Source organism: Sapajus apella, unplaced genomic scaffold (assembly GCF_009761245.1).
Source record: "Sapajus apella isolate SASKATOON/1434 unplaced genomic scaffold, GSC_monkey_1.0 scaffold13, whole genome shotgun sequence".
NCBI lineage: Eukaryota > Metazoa > Chordata > Mammalia > Primates > Cebidae > Sapajus > Sapajus apella.
In genome coordinates, this window is record NW_022436953.1 from 1,330,743 (window position 1) to 1,351,441 (window position 20,699).

General features: G+C 45.9%; 2 protein-coding genes across 2 annotated transcripts in view; one reads left to right on the plus strand and one right to left on the minus strand.

The window, feature by feature from the left end:
• Positions 1–13,963, plus strand: part of PI4K2A (phosphatidylinositol 4-kinase type 2 alpha) — a 36,496-nt gene extending 22,533 nt beyond the window's left edge. The window contains exons 5-9 of the mRNA XM_032281186.1: positions 1,214–1,275; positions 3,824–3,923; positions 5,078–5,211; positions 5,700–5,759; positions 11,526–13,963. Coding sequence (XP_032137077.1) covers positions 1,214–1,275; positions 3,824–3,923; positions 5,078–5,211; positions 5,700–5,759; positions 11,526–11,687 — 518 coding nt within the window. The 3' untranslated portion in view covers positions 11,688–13,963. The remainder of the gene's footprint in view (positions 1–1,213; positions 1,276–3,823; positions 3,924–5,077; positions 5,212–5,699; positions 5,760–11,525) is intronic.
• Positions 13,964–15,251: 1,288 nt separating this feature from the next.
• AVPI1 (arginine vasopressin induced 1) overlaps positions 15,252–20,699 on the minus strand; it is a 10,169-nt gene continuing 4,721 nt past the window's right edge. Inside the window, exons 2-3 of the mRNA XM_032281201.1 lie at positions 17,575–17,871; positions 15,252–15,837 (exon numbers count right to left, since the gene is read on the minus strand). Of these exons, the coding sequence (XP_032137092.1) occupies positions 15,681–15,837; positions 17,575–17,861 (444 nt within the window). The 5' untranslated portion in view covers positions 17,862–17,871 and the 3' untranslated portion in view covers positions 15,252–15,680. The remainder of the gene's footprint in view (positions 15,838–17,574; positions 17,872–20,699) is intronic.

The window sequence follows — 20,699 nt, forward strand, 5'->3', positions numbered from 1 at the left end:
GGGTTTCACCATGTTGACCAGGATGGTCTCGATCTCTTGACCTCATGATCCACCCACCTCGGCCTCCCAAAGTGCTGGGATTACAGGCTTGAGCCACCGCGCCCGGCCCATTCTCTGTGTTTTCTGTAAATTTACTGCTTGGCTTTAAAGCCTTGATCAAATTCAGGTTTGATTTTTTTGCTGTTGTTCAGACAGGGTCTCACTCTGTTGCTCAGACTAGAGTGCAGTGGTCTGATCATAGCTCATTGCAGCCTCCTCAGCCTGCCAAGTAGCTGGGACTATAGGTGCACAACACCACACCTGGCTAATCTTCCTTACAGTTTATTAACCTTCCTTACAGACATGGGGGCTCGCTGTGTTGCCCAGGCTGGTCTTGAACTCCCAACCTCAATGATTCTTTGCCTCAGCCTCCCAAAATGCTGGGATTTCAGGTGTAGCCTCTGCTAATATGCTTAATCTTGGCTTTTATCTTTTTAAACATATTAAGGATTTTGTTGTGAACATTTTAAAGCCTATATAAGATATTTTTATTGTTTGGAGCTCCTACAGATCTGTTTTAATTTTCAGTTGTTTCTCTTTGTTTTTATTCCTGTCATCTTGTTACTTTGTGTACTGGTTGTTTTTCATTGTCAAATACTGCCTATCAGAAATTGTAGAGCTATATGAAGGCCTAAGATTCTGTTGTAAATCGTGTCTTGAGGAAGAAGACTGCTTTTGGCAACCATCTAGGCTACTAGCAATCCAGTACCACTTTAATTTCAGGTGTTGAGGGGAAGATTGATTTATTTCCAGGGTATAGGCTTCAGGTCTTAACTCAAAGCATAGATGTTATACAAGGGTCCCTTCCCCCATCACTCACTGGATTATAGTTTTTGTCTCGCTAGCTCCCCAAGGCTATTATAATTGTTCTACCTCTCAACCTGTTAGCCACCTCTTTCCAAATCAGAAGGTGCTCTAGGAAAAAACAAGGTTCAGTGCTGAGCTCCACTTTCTCCTGTGGATTTCCTTTCTCTCCTAGATCTTCACTCTTAAATTCTTTGTGGTTTTGTTAAAATCTCCAATACCTTAAAGGGATCTAAAGATATTTTATTCAGCATTCGTAGTCATTCTCAGTAGAAGGGTTGGTCCAAGGGTCCAGAATACCTAGTCCACCATTACAGAAATTGAAAGTCATCCCCCTTTTCTTCTGCTAACTTTGTATTTCTGTTCACAGATCGAGGCAATGACAACTGGCTGATTAAATATGACTGTCCAATGGATAGTTCTAGCTCTCGGGTAAGAGGTTGATCTATAGCTTAAAGAGGATGAGGAGTGTTTGCATAACATAGAAACACATAAAATGGTCAGAGATATAGGTCATGTAAGTTCAGAAGAATCAGGGAAGCGCATATGTTTAAAATTAGTAGGGTAGGCCGGGCGCGGTGGCTCAAGCCTGTGATCCCAGCACTTTGGGAGGCCGAGACGGGTGGATCACGAGGTCAAGAGATCGAGACCATCCTGGTCAACACGGTGAAACCCCGTCTCTACTAAAAATACAAAAAATTAGCTGGGCATGGTGGCGCGTGCCTGTAATCCCAGCTACTCAGGAGGCTGAGGCAGGAGAATTGCCTGAACCTAGGAGGCGGAGGTTGCAGTGAGCCGAGATCGCGCCATTGCACTCCAGCCTGGGTAACAAGAGCGAAACTCCGTCCCAAAGAAAAAGAAAAAAAAAAAAAAAAAAAAAATTAATAAGGTAATGTTTGGTACAGTTTTTCTTAATATGTATTTCAAGGACATCCTACTGACACATGTTAATAGGAATAGCATGAAGAAGAGGCCAAGAAAATTTGGAACATATTACGTTCTCTGATCCTTTCTTTGAACTTCATATTGCACAGTAGCATAGTAAAGGTCTGAGAAGTACTGCATTAAACAAACCTATTTAAATTTGATTTCTACTCTTTTTAAACCATGAACCACTTCTGTCACAACAGACCACAAGTCCACAGAACATCAGTTTGGAAAAAGCTGCTCCTGTAACTTTCTTTCCTCTCGTTTCTTTCCTCCTCCACTATACTTCTCTATCAGTGTTCAGTCTGCATTTTTTTTTTTTTTTTTTTTTAGACCGAGTTTTGCTCTTATTGCCCAGGCTTGAGTGCAATGGCGTGATCTTGGCTCACTGCAACCTCTGTCTCCTAGGTTCAAGCGATTTTCCTGCCTTAGCCTCCCGAGTAGCTGGGATTATAGGCACCCACCTCCACACCTGGCTAATTATATATTTTTAGTAGAGACAGTGTTTCTCCATGTTGGTCAGGCTGGTCTCAAACTCCCGATCTCAGGTGATCTGCCTGCCTTGGCCTCCCAAAGTGTTGGGATTATAGGCGTGAGCTACTGCTCCCAGCCTGAGTCTGCATGTTGTAAAAAATTAGCAGAAGGCTACCTGGAGGAGAGTGAGATTGGTTTTCTTTCTTTCTTTCTTTCTTTCTTTTTTTTTTTTTTTAAAAGACAGCGTTGGCCGGGTGTGGTGGCTCATGCCTGTAATCCCAGCACTTTGGGAGGCCGAGGCGGATGGATCATCTGAGATCAGGGATTCAAGACCAACCTGGCCAACATGGTAAAACTCTGTCTCTACTAAAAATATAAAACTTAGCCAGGCATGGTGGCAGGAGCTCATATTCCTAGTTACTTGGGAGGCTGAGGCACGAGAATGGCTTGAACCTGGGAGGTGGAGGTTGCAGTGAGCTGAGATTGCACCATTGCACTCTAGCCTGGGTGACAGAGCAAGACTCTGTCTCAAAAAATAAAATAAAGAGACAGGGTCTTGCTCTGTCACCCAGGCTGGAGTGCAGTGGTGCTGTCCTAGTTCACAGCAGCCTTGAACTCCTGGACTCAAAGCAGTCCTCACCTCAGCCTCCTAGAAGCTGGGACCACAGATGCAAAAATTGTTTAATTTTTTTGTAGAGATGAGATCTTGCTATGTTGCCCAGGGTGAGGTTTCTATTCCTTATAACTTTTTTACTTTCTGTAATAGTGGCTCTCAAATTTTGTGCCTGAATCTTCTGAAGAGTTATTTAAAATAGTACACAGATTCTTTAGGCCTTTCCCTTAGAAATTGATTCATTAGGTCTGATGTAAAACTCAAGGATTCTGCACATTTAATAAGGCATCCCAGGGGATTCGGATGCAGGCACCCTGGAACCACATTTCTTCTTCCTGTGATGGCACCCATGAGCCTAAGGTATGGAGCCACATAGTCAGTGACTGTCTTTGACATGGGCTGTCACAGGTAACCTGTACACTCTTACATTCAGCTCTGGTCCTTTTCCTTTTTATGTATCACTGAAGCAGAAGAACAGACTCCCTTGGGAAGAGCAGCCAGCTCTTACCTTCCGAGGCTCTGTTTTCTCTCTGGAAAATGTAGTTGTCACCAATGAAGTAACATCTGAGTCAAGGTCTACACAAAAGGACTTTGGCCAACTGATACAGATTTTTTTTCTTCTGTTCTGCTTTCAGGATTCACACATTTTCTTTCCCTAGTAGGAATGGCTCATAGTTATCTTTATTATTGTCATTATCTTTCTTACCAAGCAGACTGTAGCAAAACACTTGGAGAAGTGCACCTTTTCTAAGAACAGACTCTTTAACCTTTAACAAGAGCCAGGTCACAGGTGCAGAAATATGCTAAGTTCAGATAACCACATGGAAGCCAGTTAAGAGAGTAGCTCAAGAGAAGTTAAGTAAGGATTGTTGTCTTGAGGGAGTTGGGATGAGTTGCTTTGCTACTACTTGGAGGGGTCTGAGGCAGATGGGATTCCTCAGTCATTAGTCTTTCCTTGCTCTTCAGGACACAGACTGGGTGGTGGTGAAGGAGCCTGTTATCAAGGTGGCTGCCATAGACAATGGGCTGGCCTTCCCACTGAAGCATCCTGACTCCTGGAGGGCATGTGAGTCTCAAGACAATGGTGGTCTGGCTCTTCTCTTGCCCAGTCTGTTTTCTCACTGTGTAATGGAGATGGTAATGTCTCTATTGTAGGATTATTCTAAAAATTAATGAAATAATGCGGCTCAGGCACTTTAACACCATGGCCGGCACATGGCAACTGTTTCATAATATAAACTGTTTTTGTAATTTGTGTTTTCTATGATTCCCATTAGAAGCATAAAGGTGATTAGAAATTAGAAGCATAAAGTTGAGTTTTCTCATTGCTTCTTTGCATTCTTCTCTGTCTGATGACTTTTTTTTTTTTTTTTTTTTTAATGGAGTTTCACTCTTGTTACCCAGGCTAGAGTGCCAATGGCGCAATCTTGGCTCACTGCAACCTCCACCCCCTGGGTTCAAGCAATTCTCCTGCCCCAGTCTCCCGAGTAGCTGGGATTACAGCATGCGCCACCACGCCTGGCTAATTTTGTATTTTTAGTAGAGCCAGGGTTTCACCATGTTGGCCAGGCTGGTCTCGAATGCCTAACTTCAGGTGATCCGCCTGTCTCAGCCACCCAAAATGCTGGGATTACAGGCGTGAGCCACCATGCCTGGCTGAGGACTATTTTTTAAAATATTTTAATTTGTCATTTTATTGTTTTAGTGTATATTTCCTGAAATATTTTTTGTTTGTTTTTATTTGTTATCTGAGGACTGTCGTTCCATAACTTACTCTATTTGTGTCTCTAAATATAACTTGCCTATCAGTGTTCTGTCTTCCTCGTTATATCTCCTACCCTGTTATAACTGAGAAGCTTTTGGAAAGGGGGAGAAATAAAAGTAGGGAGTCACTAGCCCCTTTTTCAGCATTAGTCTTCCTTTTCAGAAGGACTATCTTAGTGTCTCAGTGGCAAGTAGTTGCTTCTAGACCTTGCGTCTTGGAAGGTCATGTAATGTCTGAGAAAGAGCCCTGAGATCAGGCAGCCCTGGGTTTGAATCTTGGTTCCTCTACTGGCTAGCTGTGTAACCTTTACAGTTAAGAGAACTTGTAAGTTTTTGTTTCTGTTGTATATCAGGGAAGAGGGATTCTCCTTTTGAAAGTGCCTTGACTAATGGAGGACACAGATGAGCAGAGACTTTTCCAACACCAGCTTTGCCTTTGGCTTTTCCTCTTTTCAGATCCTTTTTACTGGGCCTGGTTGCCCCAGGCGAAAGTCCCATTCTCTCAGGAGATCAAAGATCTGATCCTTCCAAAGATATCGGACCCTAACTTTGTCAAGGACTTGGAAGAGGACCTATATGAACTCTTCAAGGTTAGCCCTGGGAACCTCAGCCCTGTTACCATGTGGAAAAAGGAATTTCTAATGGTTTTTCTAATTGGTCCTGACACAGCCAAGAGGAAATGCTAACATCTTTCTGACTTGAGTTAGCCAATGAATAGCAAGATTTCCACATGTGGACAGCAGGACCTGGTTTGGATGGGTTTGAGAGAAATGGGCAGGGGTGATAAATCACACTGATGTGTCTCTCTTGTGCATCATGTGGCTGCAATGTATCTGCAGGGCTTTCATTTTAATATGGAGCACTGGAGCCTAGAGTTTGAGATGTAGAGGAAGATATTTACTTGTCTTTTGTTTACTCATCTGTAAAGCGGGGAGTTTTTGTGGAAGTAGTTGACTTCTCCAAGCTGCAGAAGTCTTAACACAGGTTTTCCTTACTAGAAAATTTCTAACTGGGGAAGAAAATGGGTTCTTATGAGGCATTCACACAGGTTCCGTCTCTTTCTGGTCTTCTTTTGCAGAAAGATCCTGGTTTTGACAGGGGCCAGTTCCATAAGCAGATTGCTGTGATGCGGGGCCAGGTAAGCCTGGGACATTCTCCCAGTGTCCTTTTGGCTTCTCTCTGGGAGGGTTGCCTGCTCATGTTGAGCTAATCTTTGAAGCTTGTGTTTTACACCCTTTTCAGTCTATGCCATACATTATTTTTGACTCTGCCCTACACAGGAGAGGAAAGATGGCCCTCCCAATTCTCCCACCTCTTTCCTGGTATCCAGTGCTTGGTGAAGCACTTAGTATGTGCGTATCTCTATGTTAGTTGCTAGGTAATTCATTGGTAATTAAACTAATGCTCCCTGTCCTGGAGTTGCTCAAGGCAGGCTGTATGTTTTGGTGGTTAAGATCTGGGCCCTGAAGCCCGACTGCTTCACCACCTGGAAGCTCTGTGGCCTGGGGCAATAGCCTCTGTTTTATTGTTCATTAAACAAGATAGTAATAATATATTGCACAGTTGGCTGGAGGATTTGACGAGATAATCCTTATCAAGCATTTAGTAAAAACAGTGCTGGGCACATGAAGCACTCAGATATTGATTATGGTTATAATTTTGTTGTTATAGGTACAAGTTACATTATTCCTTCTCCTTCCACTCCACCTTCAAAGGGAGCTAAGGAAACCAAGGGGATTGTTGATTTTCCAAAGCATAGTAAAGACATGCTTGAAAATGGTTTGAAAATTCTGTAGGGTACTGGTATTATGCTTGTCACTCTGAAGTCTTAAAGAGAGCTGGGATGCCCTAGTGGTTAAGGGTATAAACTGTGGTCAGAGTGCCTGGGTGTTTGAAGCCTGGCTCTGCCATTTACTACCTGTGAGATTTTGGGCAAGTTACTTAATCTCTCCTTCCCTTAGTTTCCTCATGTGTAATGTGAGATCAATAATAGTGGCTGAGACCAGGCATGGTGGCTGATGCCTATAATCCCAGCACTTTGAGAGGCTGAGTGGGCCGATGAGTTGAGCTCAGGAGTTCAAGACCAGCCTGGGCAACATGGTAAAACCCCATCTCTACAAAAAATACAAAAATTAGCCGTGTGTGGTGGTGCACAACTGTAGTCCCAGCTACTCGGGAGGCTGAGGTGGAAGGTTTGCTTGAGCCTGGGAGGTCTAGGATGCAGGTAGCTGAGATTGTGCCACTGCACTTCAGTCTGGGAAACAGAATGAGAACCTCTCTCAAGATAATAATAGCAATGGTACCTGCCTTACAGAATTATGAGATAAATGATTTGAAAAAGTTGGAGTAGTACCTGGCATATTGAAATACCCATTTTGTAATATTAATAGCTGTTAGTATTATGATTTTTGTATACAGAAAGTTTAGTTTCTCCCATCTTTAAAGGTGAAGAGGATCTTCTCAGCCTTAACTCTGCATTTTCTTCTCCCTGCCATTTATCTAAAGACCTCTGATGAGAGCACCTCCTGGGGTTGCTGAGCCCATTTTTCCCTAGAATTGAGTTGGACAGACATTTTTCTTTTTTGAGACAGAGTCTTGCTGTCACCCAGGCTGGAGTGCAGTGGCATGATCTTGGCTCACTGCAACCTCCGCCTCCCGGGATCAAGTGATTCTCCTGCCTCAGCCTCCCAAGTAATTCAAGTGCTGGAATTACAGGCACCTGCCACCACACGCGGCTAATTTTTGTATTTTTAGTAGAGACAGGGTTTCTCCATGTTGGCCAGGCTGGTCTCAAACTCCTGACTTCAGGTAATTCGCCTGCCTCAGCCTCCCAAAGGCTGGGATTACAGGAGTGAGCCACTGAGCCCAGCCTGGAGAGAGGTTTTAAGAACTACAATTATTGTAGCTGTCTGAATACCAGTAACATGGTATTCCTACATTTCCCAAGTAATGTAAGGTCCCAGTTAGGCTGGCAGAATTTTTGGAAACCTTAAAAGCCATAAAAGTACTCTGATATTACGGAACTCAGCATAAAGGAATAAACTGGCTTCCCCAATTGTTAGAGGCTTTGCCTCTGTTCATATTGCAATGTCTTCTCTGATTTCTTCCCAGCTCAGTCCCTTGCCAGCCCTTCTCCCGTTACTCAGATAGGGCCATTATTCAGGGTTACAAAATGCAGGGGAGGTTGTGGTAGTGCAGTTTTATTTCTCTCCATCTTATGCTCTTAATGTCTTCAGAGGAGCTTTTGGCATCTTGTAACCTAGAGTGCCTACTTCCTACTACCTTAGGGTGACCATCCAGCTCCTTCCAGCATGCAGATGGCCAGTATATCATTCATCTGCTTACTTGTCTACCATTCACACATCAAAGCAAAATGGGTCTCCGCACTACAGAAATCTGACAAAGCACAGAGAAAAGAGAGCATAACCCTATCCACCCAGCTGAGCCATTATCACAGGATGGGCTTAGTACAAGGGCTCTGAGATGTAGGGAAAGAAGGAAGAGGCCCCACAGGGACACAGTCAGGTGATAGAAGTTGTTACTCAACTAAAGGCATCTCACTAGGAGTTAGATAAAGAATCTAGGGTCTGAGAGAAAGCCTCTTTAACATTTTCTTTTTCTTTTCTTTTTTTTTAAAGACAGGGTCTTGCTCTGTTACCCAGGCTGTAGTACAGTGGCCCAATCATAGCTCACTGCAGCCTTGAACTCCTGGGTTCAAGAAGTCCTCCTCCCTCAGCTTCCTGAGTAGGCATGCACCACCATTTCTGGGTAATTTTTTTTTTAAGAGGTGGGGTCTCGCTATGTTGCCCAGGCTGGTCTCAAACACCTGGCCTCAAGCAATTCTCCTGCCTTGGCCTCCCAAGGTGCTGCGATTACAGGTATGAGCCACCCTGTCCAGATCAACATTTTCAAAGATAGTATTTATTCTTTAGTATTATGTGACTGCTATAATCTTTTTTCAATTTTTAAAAATAATTTTTCTTTTTAAATTCTTTATTCTCCTTTCTTTTTAGTCCAAGTTCCAGGCTTATCTGCAGCTCTTTAACTTGGAAATTTTCAAACCTCAGTAAAGTTGAAAGAATGGGACCTTCTAGATTCTTCATTTGTTATATTTAGCCACATTTATCTCATATGTCTATGTACTATCCAATGATCTATCTGGATAATAGCTATATAATTTCTCTCGCCCTAGATTTTTTTTTTTTTTTTTTTTTTTTTTTTTTGCGAAATCTTTTGAAAATAAATAGTAGACACTTTGACATGTTTAGCCCAGATACTCCAGCAATCTCCTTTCAGTTCTTCACCCTGATACTGAGCTCAAGACTATTTGGAGCAGTGTAGGATGCCGCCAAGTACCAAAACAATTAAGTAAAAAGGAAATTTGTTACTGATAGGATCCACTTCTGACCCCTGATCCCTGTTGCAGGTGTATCTCTGCCCCTTTATAGGCAACAGTTGTGTAAGGATATTTGTGGCTTGAGGGCGGTGAGTCTGTGTGATTTCAGGGTGCAGCCTAGCTAACCCTCCATGGTCTGTGATCTGGCCATGAAATCTTCAACTTAGAGTGTTTTAAAGAAGATAGGACACCTTCAGCTTTTGTACTCTTCTACCAGAGAAGATAAATGGTGGTGATACTAATTTTGACAAAGAGGAGAAACTGTGTCCTCATGGACACATAACTGAAATACCTGTAAAATACTGACAAAACATGGTGAGGGCTGGAGTCAGCTGGTCACACTTGTTATCTCAGCACTGTGGGAGGCCAAGGTGGGAGGATCACTTGAGGCCAGAAGCTGAAGGGTGCAGTGAGCTATGATGTGCCACTGTACTCCAGTTTGTGAGACAGAGACCCTATCTCGGGAAAAAAAAAATTAGGGGAAACCAGGCAATGCTTTACAGGAACTGTCTGTACCATCTGCACCTTTTCTCTAAATTTAAAATTATTCCAAGGTAAAAAATTTATTTTAAAACAAGATGATGAAGAGATAGTGTTGGAAGGAGAATCCAAATCAAATGTTGGCTTTTTACTTTTTTTTTTTTTCGAGACAGAGTCTTGCTGTATTGCCTAGCCTGGAGTGCAGTGGCGTGATCTCAGCTCATTGCAACCTCTACCTCCTGGGTTCAAGCAATCCTCCCACCTCAGCCTCCCCAGTAGCTGGGATTACAGGCACCCGCCATCTTGCCCGGCTAATTTTTGTATTTTTGTAGAGACAGAGTTTCATCATGTTGGCCAGGCTGGTCTCCAACTCCTGACCTCAGGTGACCAGCCCACCTCGGCCTCCCAGAGTGCTGGGATTACAAGCGTGAGCCACTGTGCCTAGCCAGCTTTTTACATTTTACATTTACATCATCTTTGTAGGAAAATCATAAAACAGAGATGAACAACAATAAATAATTAAAATCACCTATAATTTCCTGAGACACAGAGATGACCACTGTCAAGTGCCAGACTTTTTTCTTTTTCTTCTTTTTTTTTTGAGATGGAGGCTTGCTCCGTCGCTCAGGCTGGAGTGCAATGGCAGGAATCTTGGCTCACTGCAACCTTCGCCTTCTGAGTTTAAGCGATTCTCCTGTCTCGGCCCCCCAAAGTGCTGGGATTACAGGCATGAACCACCACGCCTGGCCTGCCAGACATTTTTCTACACAATAGGAAGATAGAATTTTAGAAAATAAAAGTGGGGTTGCAATCTAACACTGGTTCCTTTTCTGCTTTCCTTTGCATCTAACACAACATTGTGATCAGCTTTATATATATATTTAATAGTTCCCTGGTTAAATTTATACATATTTTATTTTAATTAGGATAATTGTTTCTTATCCCTTAAATTATTAACTAATTTAATTTATATCTTTTCACTATTATAAACAATATTAATTATAAATTTTTTGAAACTAAGTGTTTTATGCATATCCATGAGTGTTTCCTTTGTCTTTAAAAATGGAATTGCCAAGTCAGAGGGTCTGTTCTTTTTTTTTTTTTTTTTGAGGTGGGTTCTCAACTCTATTGCCCAGGCTGGAGTGCAGTGGCGTGATCTTGGCTCACTGCGACCTCTGCCTCATAGGTTCAAGTGATTCTTGTGCCTCAGCCTCCCAAGTAGTGGGATTACAGGTGTGCACCACTCCACCTGGCTAATTTTTTTTTTGAATTTTTAGTAGATACAGAGTTTCGCCATGTTGGTCAGGTTAGGATCTGTTCATTTTTAAGTTTTTATTGTCAGCCTGCCTGTCTGAAAGACTGTCCCACGTTCCAGTCCCACAGCCATGGAGGAGAGAGATTACTTCTTTTTTTTTTTTTTTTTTTTTTTTTTTTTTTTTTTTTTTTTTTTTTTGAGACAGAGTCTTGCTCTGTCACCCAGACTGGAGTGCTGGAGTGCAGTGGCACGATCTTGGCTCACTGCAACCTCCGCCTCCTGGGTTCAAGTGATTCTCCTGCCTTAGTCTCCTGAGCAGTTGGGACAACAGGTGTGTGCCACCACACCTGGCTAATTTCTTTTTGTATTTTTAGTAGAGACGAGATTTCACCATGTTTGCCAGGTTGGTCTCAAACTCCTGACCTCAAGTTATCTGCCCTCCTCAGCCTCCCAAAGTGCTAGGCATGAGCCAGCGCACCTGGCAAGTGTTTATTTTTTTGAACTCTCCCCAACTCTGAGTCATTCTTTTGTATCTTTACTAACTGGAGGGGAAAAAAAAAAGATTTGTTTTCATTTGTATTTTTTAAATGATTCGAGAGGTTTCCATTTTCTGTTATTGCTCATTTCTACTTTTGTAAATAGCCTATATGCGTGATTTTCTATTGGTGTTTTTAAAAATTGATTTGTAGGAGTCCTCTCTACTCATCTCCCTTCAGGGACAGATCTGGAATGCCAAGGCCTCTCCCTCACCCATCTCCTTTTTCCTATTGCAGATCTTAAATCTGACCCAGGCCTTGAAAGACAACAAGAGTCCCCTGCACCTCGTCCAGATGCCACCTGTGATTGTTGAGACGGCCCGTTCCCACCAGCGGTCTTCTAGCGAGTCCTACACACAGAGCTTCCAGAGCCGGAAGCCCTTCTTTTCATGGTGGTAGCTCCAGAGGCAGGCGGAGGAAATACTGTCAGAGACTGGTGGGAGGAAGCCAGGGGTTCCTGGGGTGCAGGAAAAGCCAGAGAAGCCAGTGGAGAGCAGCACCTTTAAGAGCCCTCCCTCTCTGTTTGCCACCCCGCTCAGGGCTTTCCCACCCAGAGGGAGAAGCACAATCAGGAAGAGTGAGTGCTCCTTGCCCTTCGGAGTGCCGGGGAGGCTGGAGCTCCACGCACATAATCCAGATGCCTGGGAAGGAGCGTCTCCCTTCCAGCATCTGCTGGTGGCAGGCTGGTACAGTCCATTTCTTCCCTACACCCTGCTCTGTTGCAATTCCCTATTATATTCTGCATCAGAAAAACAAACAAAACAAAAATTTAAATGCTTGTAGCAGAACCCCAGGTCGCCTCATGTCCGAAAATCCAGGCCGAAATTTGCATAGACCTGACATTCAGCTGCCTTGCAGCTGCTTCCTCCCATGAGCCAAGGCAGTGTCAGAGGGCACCTGGATGACTCGCAGTACCATAGCACTGGGACAGACAGAAGCCACACCTTTCTTTTGGGTTTTTGCCAAGCCTCCTCCATCTCCCACCAGTGCTGTGGGCTGGCTGCAAGCCACCCAACAGTTCTCCTGGAAGGGAGGTTTTTGCTCTACCCCTGCCAGCACTTCTGCACAATCATACAGAACCTCTGCTCTCTGCCGTGCTACAGCTTGTCTCTTTCTCAAGCAGAGGCAGGAAGAGTTAGTCTTAGCATTTATATTTTAATAGGAAGTTGACTCCCAGCCTGTAAAAGTGATCCACGCGGCCTGAGTGTATGCCGAGAGCTAAGTGGTCTGTGGGTGAACTTATCCCACCTTGCTTCCTGAGTCCTTGGTCCCAATCTTCTCATTTGTTCCTGTCGTTTTTAAATTTTTTCCCCTCAACTGTTTTGATGTAAAAGTTCAATTTGTCTTCTGGAGTGGGTCTCTGTGAGGGTTCTGGGGTAAGTCTTGGCTTCTAAGAGGACAGGCTATTACATTCTTGGACTTCTTTCTATGCTGCCGATGCTGCTTGGTGGAAGTAACAGGACTTGGATTCTGCCTCCTAAGTGGCAGTTTCCCTTTTCTCCCTGACTTGTCCTAGGCCGGTTTCTCTCTGGCGTCCTGAGAAAGGTGGGGCCCAAAGGAGAGAGGCCTTCAAACTGCCCCAGGTCCTGCCCAGCTCAGTGTGCATCTTCTTGCTTCCATGTGTCTTTTCCCTGCTGCCTCGCCCCCACCCCCACTTGCCAGGTGTTTGAGCCCTTTCTACACCAAAGCAAAGAATGGCTTCAGGAGGGAGTAAAAAGGGTGCCATCTGTGGCTGAGGGGCAGTTATGTTCATGCTCTGGACACTTCACAGTTCTGGCACCTTGCGATTGGTCAGTCAGTCTCAAAAAAACTGTCTTGAAGGTTTGAAAAACAACCAAAGAAAGGGAGTGAGGACTATGGCTGCATGTCCTCTGCTTGCCCAGCTGCAGAGCAGAGGTGTGCAGCCCTCTGGTCAGCTGGTCCAGGCTGGTCCCTGCCAGTTCCCTTCCAGTCTAGCCACCAGGAGCCCTCTTGTCCCAGGCTTCCACCCACATAGGAAGAGTTTCTGAGAACCAGATGTGCATGCCCTATGGACGAAGGCACAGCTCATCTGCCTGCCCCAGCCCTGACAATCCCATGCAGCTGACTCGGACATTGGCCTTGAGAACAATCTTTGAGAGGACACCTGCCCCTTGACTGTAGGAGCCAGAAGGGGACCCAGGTGTGCATAGCTCTCTGTAGACATCTTTACACAAAGCTGTTGGTAAAGCGCCCCATCTGGTGCTCAAGAGAGCCTGGGTGTCTAACAGGGAATCCGGCTGCCTTACCTGGCCACAGCCTCCATACCAGATCTGCATATTGTCTTGATCCAGACAAGCTCTGTGATCAGAAGGAAATTGGGTCCAATGTAGGAGCAGGCTGGTCCTGGGCCTGGCAGGCAAGAGTGTGATGCATCCTTTCCCAGCCTTGCTCCACTCTCCCTGAAGCCTATGCTTAGGTTGCCTTGAATGTGGACTCTGGAAGAGCCAGGGGCCCAGAGTGCCAGAGCAGGCTTCTTTCTGGGTGGCACTCATGGAACCTGTCCCTCTGCCAGCCATAGGCCCTGCCCCCAGCATCAGGGAATGGAGGCTGGGTTGCCAGAGTGCTGCTGCCCCATGTCGTTCTAATTCGCTGTAGAAATTGTACGTAATATATTTAAATCAACCAAATGTATGAATAACAAATCCAGTTCTGACCTTTTTTGTCCAGTTTCTTTGGGGGAAGGAAGACAAAGAAGGTAGGAACAGTTTTGAGGACACAGAAACCTGTGTTTCCATGGAGTTGCGGAGACGTGGCTCCTGGGGCTATTTCCCCCTAATAAAGGAAGATCCAGGTCCTCTTTCCAAAGTCCTGATGCTCTGAAAACCAAAAGTATCTTCATAACCCATTTGAAACCAAACCTGACCTGAACCTACACTGATGTGAAGCTATTGGTAATCATCATGTGTCCCTCTCAGTGTGACTTTGTTGCAGAAATGTCAATATATTTTATGAGATCCCTACTAGGGATTATACAGTATTTGCCCTGACTACTTCCTAAAAGCCAAAAAATAAAAAATCTGATTTCCAAAATCATCTAGTGCCAAAGGCTTGGGATAAGAAATGTGGACCTACAGGCTGGGCCTGGTGGCTCACATCTGTAATCCCAGCACTTTGGGAGGCCGAGGCAGGTGGATCACTTGAGGTCAGGAGTTCGAGACCAGCCTGGCCAGCATAGTGAAACCTCGTCTCTACTAAAAATAAATTAGCCAGGTGTGGTGGTTCGCATCTGTCATCCCAGCTACTCAGAAGGCTGAGGCAGGAGAATTCCTTGAACCCGGGAGGCGGAAGTTGGGTGAGAAAGCGAGACCCTGTCTCAAAAAAAAAAAGAGGACCTTACCTACACAGGTAGTAGAGGCTCCCCCTCTCAGCCACCAGAGTACATGCCTTGTGTACATCCCTGCCCCACTTTGAACCCTGAATAATCAAGCATAGACGGTGAGTGGAGAGGGAGAAGAAAGCTAATGAGCACAGAGTATGCTTCTCTTGAGGTGGAGCTAGAACTGCAGGAAATATCCCTCCCTTCAAGAGTTTCCAGGCCATGGGAGGCCTAAGATACAATGCAGCCAGCTTCAGAACAATTGGTCCACCTTGGGATGACTAGCCCCTAAGGATGAAGAAGCCAAATGAGGAGCTGGCACCACTAGTTTGGCTGCAGATTAAGCCAGCCCAAGGCCCCAGCCTGCTGTGCAGGGCTGGCCATGACAGCCTTCCCCTTTCTCCTCTTTTGTGGATCAGGACTGCTGTGGTGACTCCTATCTCTACTCTGGATCCAACAGGCTCTGGAAAAGGAGGCTGTGGTCCAGGGGCCCAAGGGCATATGGGTGAAAAAGAAGAGGGAGGTGAAAAGGAGAGGAGGCCAGCCCTGACTTTTCCTTCCTGGGGATACTCTTGCCCCTCCCACTCTGTTTTGGGTCCTCCCCTTTTGTGACAGACTCACACAGCTCTTGATACAAATGTTTTTATTTGCCACTTAAACCATGGTTTCCCTGTGCTACCCTGATGGTGTGCGGGTGGAACCATGGTTTATAGTAGTAGCAGGTAGATTAGTAGCGTGAATGGTGAAATGCTGCATCAAGTGTCTGTCGCTTGGTTTCCAGGAGAATATCACGCAGCCCAGGAATAGTGTTAGATTGAGAAGGGCTGAGACAGGAACAGCCACTGTTTCTCCTCATTTCGGTGAGGAATGGGTCCCACATAATGGAGGGCCCAGCAGAAGCATCCAGTTCTGTTCTGAAAGGAGCAGGCCAGTGGCAGTGGCCTCTTCTTTTCATTTACCCCTTTGGGCTTCTTGCCTAAAGTCTGTTCCTTCTTCACCTCCCAAGGCCCTGTGGCAAAAGGGAAGACACTGCCATTCCTGGCTCTTTCCCTGGATCAGTGTCTGATCTGGTGGAGGTAGTTTGCGGGGCCTGGCTTCCTCCAGTTCCGGCGGATCCTGGCGCTTGTCCTCCTAGAGTGCAGATACTGCTCGCTGGAGGCTGTCTCCGTGGCAGTCTGTGGGTCAGCCGGTGGAGAGGGGGGCTCTGGGATTCTGCAGAGAACAAGTGTAGGATTAGCCAACATCAATGGGGAGAATGGAGTGGGGACTTGAAGAGACTGTCATGGTGGACCATAAAACATTTAGAGCAAAATGAGGCCAGGGCTCTGGGCTTGTCTTTCCACCTCAGAACTATCTGACTAGACAAAGTTTGCAGATTTCTCTGCAGTAGAAAGCATTAGACCAGATCAGGGTGTGCAAAACTTGACATTTCTTCATCCTTATCCTGTACTCATGGCAGATGTCATTAATCAGTCATGCTATTAAACTGGTTTTAAACAGTGACTGCTAATCAATTGGAGTTAAATACAAGCAGTGACACTGACTTGGCATCTCAGGGCCTGATGCCCTCCAGGCCTGTTCAGGTCTGATGTTCTGATTGTGGGCCCCAGAGATGGCAGCAGACAAAGGAAGCCCAGAGCATCACCCATAGTGACTGGGTGAGGCCAAGTGGTTCAGCTCCATCCCTTTGGGTTCACTGTTCCTGGGCTGGCAGTGGCAAAGAAGTGGCCAACAAGGGAGACTGGGGAGAGATCTCTAAATAAAAGTTTTTCAACAATTTTCAACCCATAATGCCTCAATTACATTCCTAGGCTACATTCTCTGTAATCCCCCAGCCAAGATTTTCATTAGGTTTTTTTTTTTTTTTTTTAATAAGAGATGGGGGTCTGGCTGGGCGCGGTGGCTCAAGCCTATAATCCCAGCACTTTGGGAGGCCGAGGCGGGTGGATCACGAGGTCAAGAGATTGAGACCATCCTGGTCAACATGGTGAAACCCCGTCTCTACTAAAAATACAAAAAATTAGCTGGGCATGGTGGCGCGTGCCTGTAATCCCAGCTACTCAGGAGGCTGAGGCAGGAGAATTGCCTGAACCCAGGAGGTGGAGGTTGTGGTGAGCCAAGATCGCGCCGTTGCACTCCAGCCTGGGTAACAAGAGCGAAACTCTGTCTCAAAAAAAAAAAAAAAGAGATGGGGGTCTCACTCTGTCACCCAGGCTGGAGTACAGTGACAGGATCATAGCTTACTGCTGCCTCAAACTCCTGGCCTCCAGTGATCCTCCTACCTCAGTCCCTGGAGTAGCTGGGACTGCAGGTGCATGCCACCATGCCTGGCTAATGTTCTTGGTTTTTTTTAGAATTGGGCTCTCGCTCTGTTGCCTAGGCTGGTAAGCTGAGAATCACGGCGAAATGAGGTGGTGCTACTAGGGCCCAGACATCTCTTGCCGTGGGAGTTCACAGGGTCGTATATGACTCCAAAACTAACAGCAATCTTTTTTTTTTTTTTTTTTTGGAGGTGGAGTCTTGCTCTGTCACCCAGATTGGAGTTCAGTGGTGCAATCTCAGCTCACTGCAACCTTTGCCTCCTGGGCTCAAGCGATTCTCCTGCCTCAGCCTCCCCAGTAGCTGGGATTATAGGCGTGCACCACCACGTCTGAGTAATTTTTCCATTTTTAGTAGAGATGGGGTTTTACCATGTTGGTCCGGCTGGTCTCAAATTCCTGACCTAGTGATCCACATGCCTCTGCCTCCCAAAGTGCTGGGATTATAAGCATGAGCCACTGTACCTGGCCAACAGCAGTCTTTTAAGTGCCAACCAAGTGGTGACACTGTAGACCTTATAACCATCCCAATGGTAGGCAGGCACTTCATAGTGAGGCCAGTTAACTAGCTCCAGGCCACACAGCCACGCAACGGTGCTCTTCCCTCAGCCATCCAGCTCTAGGAACCTACCTGAGCCGGCTGCAGTGGTGTAGCGAGTGGCCGAGGGGTTTCTGCCTTGGGGGCCTCTTCCTGCGCAGCCTCTTCAGGGCCTCCGCCACACGGTGGTCTCCTGCACATTCCCAGATGATCTGTGCCCGTTCCTCAGCCAGCTGGTCCCCGCTGCGTTGAAACAGGCCTTGGATCTGCAGCAGCTCGGCGTCCTGGAAGATGTTGGCTGAGGCCTGCTTGCGGCCCCGGGCCTCAGTCGGGGCCTGCCAAGGTGGTGGCTCACTGACCACCGAGGCTGGGGTCCCCATTGTGGATGCTCTGAGGATGCAAAGCATGGAGACATCAGCAACTCAGCTGGCCCTTCCCAGACCTGGGGGTCCTGGCTAATACTAGGGCTCCTGGTGTTTCCATTCTCCAGAAGCTAAACTGGAGGAGGTCTCTTGCCTTAAAATGACTTAAGCATCTATGTGTCAGACACCTACATTATCTCATTTAAGATTCGCAGCAACCTGTGAGGTAAGAATTATTGTTTATCCTCATTTTACAGATGAAGAATGGTTAAATGACTTGCCAGTGTCAAAGCCATGTGCACGTGCAGAGCCAGGAGTGGAACCCAGGTCTGTCTAGCTGTAAGTTCCATGCAGACACCAGGATCCCCAGTAGCAGCTCAACTGTGTTGAGTACTTACACCAGGCGCCTGTAAGAGCTTCATTCACACAGTATCAATGAAATGTAACAAGCACAACAGCCCTGGGAGGTGGGTATTTTTTTTTCTCTGAGACGGAATCTCTGTCACCCAGGCTGGAGTGCAGTAGTGTGATCTTGGCTCACTGCAACCTCTGTCTCCCGGGTTCCGGAAGCCTCCTGCCTCAGCCTCCTGTGTAGCTGGGATTACAGGCTTGTGCCACCATGCCTAATTTTTGTATTTTTAGTAGAGATGAGGTTTTACCATGTTGGCCAGGCTGGCCTTGAACTCCTGACCTCAGGTGATCCACCCCTCTCAGCCTCCCAAAGTGCTGGGATTACAGATGTGAGCCACTGTGCCTGGCCAACGTGGGTATTTTTATCCTCCTCATTTCACAGATGAGGAATCTGAGGAAAGGTTAATCATCCATGGTTATGCAACTAGGATGAGAACCCAGACCTCTCTGATGAACTCCAGCCCAGGTGCTGTAGCACACAGGTAAGAGAGGAGTTGTGGAGCTGGGCTACCCAGGTTGGAATCCCACTTTTATCCCCCTCCAGCACTTACTGGCTGGGCACCCTCCCTGCCTTAGCTGCCTCGTGTGTCAGATTATCACCTGGTACTAGTACCTACTTTGTAGGATTAATTTGAAGACTGAAGGAAGATACAAAGCATATAGAATAGTGGTCAGTGTTGAGACGTCATCCCACCTCCTATTTTCAAGACCTTGAACCATCCCTTGGATTTGGGATGAACCAAATCCATGTAATTTAGCAAATATAGTGTGAAATGAGCCAATCATATCTAACCCCTGTCCAAGGGACCTAATGAGAGAGAGGGAGGCAGAAGAGGAGGTGACAAGTGTTAGAATATACTGTCAAGGGCAGAGGCTGAAATTGATAAGAAAGTTCAATAGAAGTTAGGCTCTCGTGTCAATGTCTCCCATTATATCCAGGAAGTGAAAATTAAATGATCTCCCTGATTCTAGATATAGTTCACTTTGAGTAATAAAGGCCTAAGAAGCTTACCCACCTTATCCTTGTCTCCAGCACAGCCTGGAAACAAGGGAAGACTGGCATTCCACAGAACGGGGTTTGAATCCCGACTCTGACACCTTCAGCAAGTTACCCAACCTCCTCTCTGAGCCTGTTTTCTTAACTGTAAAATGGGGATAAGATTAGCCACTTCTTAGGGCTATAGTAAGGATTAAATGAGCCTAGTATATCAGTCACCCAATAAGAGCTATAGCTGGCCCTCAGCATCTGTGGGTTCCACATCCAGGGATTCAGCCAACCTTGAATAAATAAAAAACTTAAGAATATAATGATACAACAATTAAAAAATACAAATAAAAATATAGTTTACAGAGCATTCACATTGTATTAGGTATTATAAGTACTCTAGAGATGATTTAAAGTACACAGGAGAATGTGCACAGTCTATACGTAAACATGGCATTTTATATAAGTGACTCGAGCATCCAAGGAGGATCCTGGAACCACCCTCCATGGATACTGAGGAATTTGTAAATGCAAATCCTCCTCTTTTGGCCTCTGTGACCTTTGCACCTAGGTCAGGGGTACAGGTGAACCCTCCTTTCCTCCAAGCTGTGTGGCCACAGCCAGCTGAAGACAGGCCTGTGGTCCTGCCCTCCTCTCCCAGCCCCAAGCCTGTTGGGGAGAGGAGGAGCAGGTCCTGCTGCTTCCCCAGGGCCTGGCTGCCTGAGTCAGACCTCATTCCACAGGCAGCTATAGAGACAGCTGTCAACAGCAACCAGCTTACAAAGGGGGAAAAGGAACGTTTAAATATGTTTAAATTAAAATATTTACATGCTCAGCCTAAGAGGCAAACAGTACAAAAGCTTATAAATAAAAGCTTTTCCAATTCCTTTCAACTAACTTGCAGAAGTAACCCTTCCCCTAACCTGCCTTTTGTTCTCTGTAAGAGTTTGAGTTGTCTCTGCCCCACTCATACTCCCAAAATATGACTCCCTCCCTTGCCCTGGCCTTCCCTGCTCCCCACCTCAAAAGTCACCCTCATTATTCCAGTCATTTCCACGCGCACCCTGTCTCAGTTTCCAGGCCTTCTATCATAAAAACCCCACCCTGTTTTCAAAAGATTTAACAACTAAAAGCTGCAGGTCCAGTGTGGTGGCTCATGTCTGTAATCCCAGCACTTTGGGAGGCCAAGGCAGGCGCATCACAAGGTCAGAGTTCCAGACCAGCCTGACCAACATGGTGAAACCCTGTCTCTACTAAAAATACAAAAATTAGCTGGGCGTGGTGCTGTGTGCCTGTAATCCCAGCTACTCGGGAGGCTGAAGCAGGAGAATCACTTGAACCTGGGAGGCAGAGGTTGCGGTGAGCCGAGATCATGCCATTGCACTTCAGCCTGGGTGACACAGCAAGACTCCATCTCAAAAAAAAAAAAAAAAAAAAAAAAAAAAAAAAAAAAAAAAAAA